Raw genomic sequence first — 7,651 nt, 5'->3', positions numbered from 1 at the left:
TTTATTTGCAAAGTATTTGAAGTATTGTTAAATGATTTGATAAAGTTTTGTTTAGATATTTAAAGGTTTGAAATTGATATTTTGTTTATTTGTGAAATATTTGAAATCACGTTTTGGAGGATTGATAAAGTTTGTTTTAAATTAATTCAATGTTTTGGATTAATTTAATATTGAAAGTAAGTGTTTGTTTTGCATTTTATTTGAAAGATATTTTTTATTGATTTGATAGGGCTATCCAGATATGCCATGATTTTTGTTTTGAGGAATGTTTTGCTTATTTGGGGTAGTAGCCTAATTTGGAATTGATGGATTTCTGTTCTGGCTTATTTGTGGGAAGACACTTTTGTGGTTTGGCATGAGAATGAAGATTCATGTGTGTGTTATTCACTCACGTGCCCTCAAACTTAAGTAACTCTATTCTGGTCGATATTATTTCGACAACTCTGTTCTGGTCGATATTGTTTTGACAACTCTGTTCTGGTCGATATTAATTCGACAACTCTGATAGAAGCTTCTGATTGATTTGGCGTTACCGACGGGTACCCACATATGTTCTGTAGGCTACCCAAATAATGCAACCTTCCACTCTGATTTTGAAAGTATGAATGAATGTAAGATTGTTTTGAATGTTTAAATGATTTAGTTATTTGAAAGTTTGAAAGTTGTACCAAATGTTTTAGAAGGAACTTTGAAAGTTTTGATTGGAAGAAAGTTTGTTTTGAAGGATTTTGAGTTTGATCAAATGAAAGTTCATTTTGAATTAATGAAAGTTTGTTTTGAAAGAATGAAAGCTTGTTTTGATTGACTGAAAATTTCACCTTATTTGAAGACTTTGTTTCTGAAAATTTAGTTCGTTTTGAAAGTTTTGAAAGTTTTGAAAATTGTATTAAATATTTTAAAGGACTTTAAAAGTTTTGATCTGTTCGTATTTTTGTTTACGAATGTTTTGAAAGGAAAATGAATTTTGAAATTCGATATGGAAATTGCTTATTGAGTATTTTTGTACTCATTTTTGTTTTCCTAAATGTTTTTCAGATGAAAGATTGAATGATCGTTCTGGTAGAAGGTGAAGTTTAGCATACTGACATGAGTTTGAAAGTCATCCTCCTATTTAGTTAAGTTAGTTTATAAAAATTCTGTAAAGAAATTGCTTCCGCTGAATAATTTTAGTTCTTAAGGTTTCTTGAAAGTTACGTTTCCGCATTTGGTCAGAATGACCGTATTAGAAAATACGGGTTGTTACACTATAAGCAAGCATAACCAACGGTAATTAGCATATACCTCAACCAAGAGATCGTGAGTTTGGATCCCCTCCCCATGTTATACTAAAAAAGACTTTATAAAGATAAGTAATTTTTTTTAGTAGAACAATATTTTGTTTTATATCCCTTAGGGATGGGAAAGTTAAGGGAAAGTAGTACGTGCCTTGGACTTGAGCCTTATATCACGTACCATGAAGTCTTGAGAGCCTCATTCTAAGAATTTATTGGATAAGTCATACAACATCAATTTCGAGAGATAAGAATAAAACAATATTTTGTTTTATATTGCTTTATAATCATACGAATAAAAGTTGTATTTGGAAAATAAATAAATTTTTCTTTTTATTTTTAGTATAATAATACATGGAATGGAGGATCAAACACACACATTTAAACATTCGGACATTCGGATCGAATATACATATCTTAGCCAATTAAGTCGTGAAATACAATTCAATTGAGAATCATATAACTCTCTATTTTTTTCTCTTCATCTCTATTTATCGTATAATTTGGCCCTTTTTTTTATGTTACACTAATTTTGAAATTACCTTCAGAAAAGACACATTAAAAACAAAAAAGTAAAATAAAAAATTGTGATTTAAATATGTAATGTTGAGAAAAGAAAAAGTAAGAAAAATCCCTTCTTGGTTCTTAGTTTAAAGCATCCGCGGAGCTGCAATTGGCATTTGGAAGGGTGCGCGTTCATTCATCTGAGACGCTAGACTTCACTTGATTCACCAACAGCGAGACGAGGAGAAATGGCATGGAGAGGACACCTATCCAAGAATTTGAAGGAGCTTCGGATCTTGCTCTGCCAGACCTCTCCTTCAAGCGCCCCCGCTAGGTATTCATTTTCTGTTGACGATCCCTTCTCTCTGCTCTGTCATTCAAAACTACAATTCCTGCTCCATCCCGGAGCTTATTTCGTAGATTTTTGTTTAATGGGGTTTCGTCTTTGACAGGGCATTTGTTGAAAAGAATTACAAGGACCTCAAGAGTTTGAATCCCAAATTTCCTATATTGATCCGCGAATGCAGTGGAGTCGAGCCGCAATTATGGGCTAGATATGGTACTTTAATGCCCCCTCCCCCCAAATCATTTCATTTCGTTTTAGTTCCTTCCCTCAAGGTTTCGAGATTCTTTCGGGCTTTGCTTAATTGATTCATAAGGGTGATTGGTAATATCAAATAATCTGCGTGGTAGTTCTTCTTTGACATTATATCATTACTTTCGTCGATATTAGGCGAGGGAAAATACTTTTGTCATGGTAGACAGTCAGGTTGGTCTCTTGAAGGCTCCATTTCACGAAATCTGCAAATGTCCATCTACCCGAATCCGTTGTGTGAGATTTGTAATTTGACTGGTCCTGTGGTTTCTTATCAAAAACTAAAATGGACCTGTCCTCACATAGAATCTGCCCCTTCACTTCTCTACTTCTGTTGACGAGTGTTAGAATTCAGATATCAAGAAACCAATTATTTATTTGCAATGGCTTGAACGAATCCAACGAAGAATCCCTCTGCCCCTTCACTGCCATCTTCATTTTACCTTCTAAATCAAGGAGAAATTAGTAGCCATTGGAGTTTCACCGTGACCCATTTTTTAACTTTTGTTTATAGCCAGTGGCTGAATTTCAAGAGGAACACTAATATTGTTTAGCCTCTTACAAATGCAAGGATGCATTTGCTTAATGATTTTTTTTATTTATTTTCTTTTTAGTTTAACTTATGATTTTCAAAAGTTTTAATTGTATATGCGTTAATTGGTAACCTTGTATTGCATAACACATTTTCATATTAATGCATATTTTTTATTTAGTTCTTCACGTCAATGTTATCTATACTTATCAATACATGTGATAAGGAATCATGAAATTATTAAGATTCAAAATTAGACTGCTGCTTGTGTAGGCTGTAGTGTATTTATACTCAACAAAATTTATCAATGATGAATAGTGAATATAATGATTTTTTTGTGCCAATGGTGAATTGACCATAAATCTTATTTTAAAATATCATTATAATTCCTTATTCAAATTGATATTGTCCATTCCTATATTTGATTGATGGGAAAATAAGGTATAGAAGTTGTTATATTGACTGAGACTAATTATGGGAAAATTTTCTCTGTACTTCGATTGAGATCATTAATTGAAACGTAGCGTTTACATTCCAATTGTTTGTTACAATGAAAATCATTGTCTGCTACTCTGCTTTTGTTGAGGAACCAGAATCACATTGTTTCATGATAATGATATAAGTTTTTTTTTTTTTTATGAGAAATACATATTTCATTGATGGTATGAAATATACAAAATGAAGGAAAGGAGTTACAAAAGAGCCCTCCAATTCCTCAAAAGGTCATTTAGACTATAGCTAGAGAAAGATGGAAAGTAGCTTTTACACTAGCTAAGAGCTGTAACCAAAACCCCATTATAAAAGTTGTCAAACGGCTGGGACTTGTTGTTGAAGATTCTGCTATTCCTTTCTCTCCATAGATTCCATAGAAATGCTCTGATAAAGAGGGACCACATAATCTTCTTGTTCTTTTTGAAAGGATGTCCCCCCAAGGTTGCTTGTAACAGGGTGTTTATATTCGCATGTAGAAGGATTTGCCAATCAAAAGCTTCAATAATGGAGCTCCAAAAGCTGTGTGCAAATTTGCAAGTGACAAAGAGATGGTTTTGGATTTCTGCTTCCTTGAGACACATTATGCACCCATTTGGAGATAAAGCCATCATTGGAAGACACCTCTCTAATCTATCTTGGGTGTTGATAGGTTTGTGACTAAGCTCCCAACAAAAGAATTTTACTTTTTTGGGTACCTTCCTGCCCAAATAATGTCAAAAGACGAGGGGGGAGGAGTGTGTTGCACAGCTGTGAGGTGCTTTAGGAGGGATTTAACTGTATAGATTTGAGTATAGGCCAAATCCATTTGTCTTCCCTGTGAGAGAGATGAATAGCTGAGATTCTGTGCTCAAGGTCAATCCATTCTGTCAGTTCCTCATCTTTGAGCGGTCTACGGAAATGGTGATTCCATGCAGCTGTGGATTGTTCCCACATCTCACTAACCTTGGCGTCTTTCTTTGTAGAGAGCAAGTGGAGTTGGGGGAAATCCTCAACCAAAGGGTTATTTGAAGTCCGTCTGTTGTTCCAGAAACTAGCCAATCTACCATTGCCAATTTTACAGTGCACCCTGTTTTTCATATTGTTAATGAACTTAGATATGCTGGCCCAAGGACCTTTGTAGATTTTGGATGGTTGATTTGGCTAAGGCTGATTTGGAGAAATCCCATATTTCGCCCCAATCAATTGTGTCTAGAGGCTGGCCTTTTCTGTTAAAAATCTCCAGACCCACTTTGATAACAGAGCTTGGTTTCGATTCAATATGTTGCCAATCCCCAAGCCTCCTTGATCAGTAGGGAGCTGTACTTTTCTCCAGTTAACCAGGATAATGATATAAGTTTTTCATTTATAATCTCAGGTTTTTTTACTGCTAGGTTTGCTCACTGTCTCCATTAAATTCCTTTGAGTATTTCACTTTCATTCCCTGCCCTCATTATTTCAAATGATTAATTTATTTGACTTAACGTTTCTAAAAATTTGAATGATTTTGAACCATCAACTGAAGTTGATCTTGTAGTAGTAATTAGTAAATAAAGTTGCGCTACTGTCCTCTAGGATTGAGTTTATTCAGTGAGAGTTAGTGTATAATAACTTCTTGTTTTTGTTTCAACTGTTGTTAGTCAATTGGCTTGTAAATTAGTTAGTTTTAACTTTTATTTGGTAGTTTAGTCGACTAAGTGGCAAGTGCTGTAGTAAATACTACCTTCATCATATTGAATAAGGATTTCTCAAGCATTTTTTGAGACGTTGCCTGAGTTGACCATTGCCACCCATAGAGTTTGAGAAAACTTGTTAATGGAGATTATAGGAAGGACCTTGTTGATGTTGTACTTGGTAGCAAAAAGTGCAGGCAACTTCATGAGGCTGCTAGAAAGGTTAACTGCTGTACAAAAAGAGATTGAAGACATTCATCAATCTGTAATTACAATCCATAAAAGTTTGAAGAGATTCTCTCAACGTATGGAATGTATCCAATAGCGAGACCATAATCTTCACTATGAAATTATCATTAGCCATTATCTTTTTTCTGACATGGTGGACTTGAAAGGATTCATGTCTTATGTTATTTGCAAGAAATGAATAGCATGGGCTCAAGAATGAGAGTTTAAAGGTTATGAAACTTGTATATCATACTTTGCCAAAAAATAAAAAGTAAAAATTGTGTGTCACTCCATGTGTGATCATTGATCAATATTCTACTTGTTGGAATTTAGGTTTGTTTTTCTCACCTTCCACATTAAAAAAGCCTAGTGTTCTTTCTTCTCTCACCAAGAACCACAAGTATTATCAAAGGATCAAGAGCTACCATTCCTTTTTTTTTTTTTTTTGATAATAAACAATGAGAATTCATTCTTCAAGACGTGGAGCCCAAAAAAAAGGCATACAACCTAGAGGCAGAGGGTCGAGGAGACCCCCTCCAAAGAACCTATACAATCAAAGTATTCCAACTCTGGAGAGTCAAAAGAAAACCGTAGTTACAAAAAACCTTCTTGTGGATCGAAGCCCACCAAGAAGAAGAGGGAAGGATGATGTTAATGTTCGTCTTGAAAGTTGACTCACTTCAAGTATCACAAACAACCTTGACACTGAGTTGAAGTTCATTTGCCACAGTTTTTGTAACCCTATTGAATTTGATTTTATAGATTTTGTAACCCTTTGATAGTGATACCCAAATTCCCCCCCTCCCACATAGTTGAGTTTTTGATGCGTTCCAAAGGTGGTGTTTAGGATTCAATGCCAATTCATGAGTTCTCAAACACCAATAATCATTCTTTGAGAGCTTTGAGATCTCAAGAAATTGTGATTAATGGAAAAAAAAAATGCAGGCTAGACCAGTTAAAGAATGCATGAAGTATGGGCTTCGAAGGAGTTGTGAACAAAACTCTAAAAAACCTGACATACTTTGTCAAACATTTGTTAACAATTTGTTTACAATTATTTTAGTGAGGAAAATGATTTTCAGGAGGAATAGATAGATGATGAAGGAAAAGTTCGTCTGAACTTGGATATCTGTAGATATGCTAAAAGCCTAAAGCTAATAGATAAAAAAATACCAATACTGAAAAGCCATGGGGCAGCAAAGATAAAAGTAAAACTGAAGACCCATGGGGTAGGAGGAATTGATAGATAACAGAAAAGGTTCCTGTGAACTTGGGGGAAATGTAGATGCTGGGATTTTACCTTCTGATTTTATAGCGAGTGTTAATGTTTCCTATCAGTAGCTCCCGAATAAAAATATTAACCTTCCTTTGTTATCTACGTTCCATGTGCATTTGCATTAGTTTTGATCCTTTGTGATGTCGTTCAGAAGAGACTTGCAGCCAAAGGAGCTAAGGAGTCATAATGCCACAACCACTTGTCTTCCACAGGCCTAAGCATGAATTTGACAAGGATGTCATACGAGGAGATCATTCTTGAACTTCCAAATCGTTTAGGTTTCTAACAAATTTAGGTCCCAGAAGGTTTGGTGGCGTTCCAAACTTTACCAATAGTAAAGCGTTTGAAACAACATTATTTCAATGGAAAAGGGCAGAGAGATCTATAGCTTGCAATAATGTAAATTGAAATTACCTTGATGCCATTTTGAGAACGAAACCTTTTGGTTTGAGATTGAGGTCATGGATTGACGCTTCCAACGAACAATCACGGAGATGATTCTCTGAAAAGTGGAAGTGCAGGACATTCTTTCTTTGCTCTTTTAACCATCTGGTCTGGCCCAGTGATCACAGGACAATTGGCAGAACAATAATAGATGTTTCTTATGAATGTTAAAATCGCACAAGTTCTTGACGTTAAATGTTATTAGATTAGATTCTTTTTTTCTTTTCTTTTTTCTTTTTGGAAAATTAATCATGTGCTGAAATTTTGAGGATATGTGACCACAACATGCGCTTTATACATTCGTTCTTGGTTAATGCAGCTGATTGTTTTTCTTCATTTTTCTTTGATAAAAACAGACATGGGTGTTGAGAGGGTTGCTCGTCTGGAGGGTTTGAGCGAGGCACAGATCTCAAAGGCACTCGAAGATCTAGTTAAAGTTGGGGCATCCTGAAGCATAATCTGCTCTGATATTGTACTTGCAACAGACGTTAATAAATGGACGAGCTGAACTTTTTCTGTGATGCTTTTCTGTTTACATTCTGTTCGCTCTGCCGTTTTGAGATTATTGCTCAAATTGTTATTAGCTTGAGAAAATCCATGTTTCTGGTACGTATATCTATTTGTTTATATGAATAGGCTCTTTGGGAGTTATTGTCATAA

At 34.9% G+C, this 7,651-nt stretch overlaps 1 protein-coding gene across 1 annotated transcript; it reads left to right on the top strand.

Moving 5' to 3' along the window:
- The first annotated feature begins 1,902 nt into the window (after window positions 1–1,902).
- On the top strand, window positions 1,903–7,651 carry LOC111020121 (NADH-ubiquinone oxidoreductase B8 subunit). Its single transcript, XM_022296681.2, has 3 exons — window positions 1,903–2,109; window positions 2,228–2,334; window positions 7,348–7,651. The coding sequence occupies exons 1-3, from the start codon at window positions 2,024–2,026 to the stop codon at window positions 7,440–7,442; spliced, it is 288 nt and encodes a 95-aa protein (XP_022152373.1). The 5' UTR covers window positions 1,903–2,023; the 3' UTR covers window positions 7,443–7,651.

This window comes from Momordica charantia, assembly GCF_013281855.1.
Source record: "Momordica charantia cultivar OHB3-1 chromosome 5 unlocalized genomic scaffold, Mcharantia_2.0 BLBB01000005.1, whole genome shotgun sequence".
Lineage (NCBI taxonomy): Eukaryota > Viridiplantae > Streptophyta > Magnoliopsida > Cucurbitales > Cucurbitaceae > Momordica > Momordica charantia.
The sequence above is the reverse complement of the archived record's forward strand: the minus strand, read 5'-3'. Positions and strand labels throughout refer to the sequence as shown.

Coding starts and splice junctions, on each gene's coding strand:
- LOC111020121 (XM_022296681.2), top strand. CDS start 2,024: ATGGCATGGAGAGGACACCTATCCAAGAATTTGAAGGAGCTTCGGATC. Junction 2,110..2,227: donor CCTTCAAGCGCCCCCGCTAG/GTATTCATTTTC, acceptor CGTCTTTGACAG/GGCATTTGTTGAAAAGAATT. Junction 2,335..7,347: donor GCAATTATGGGCTAGATATG/GTACTTTAATGC, acceptor TGATAAAAACAG/ACATGGGTGTTGAGAGGGTT.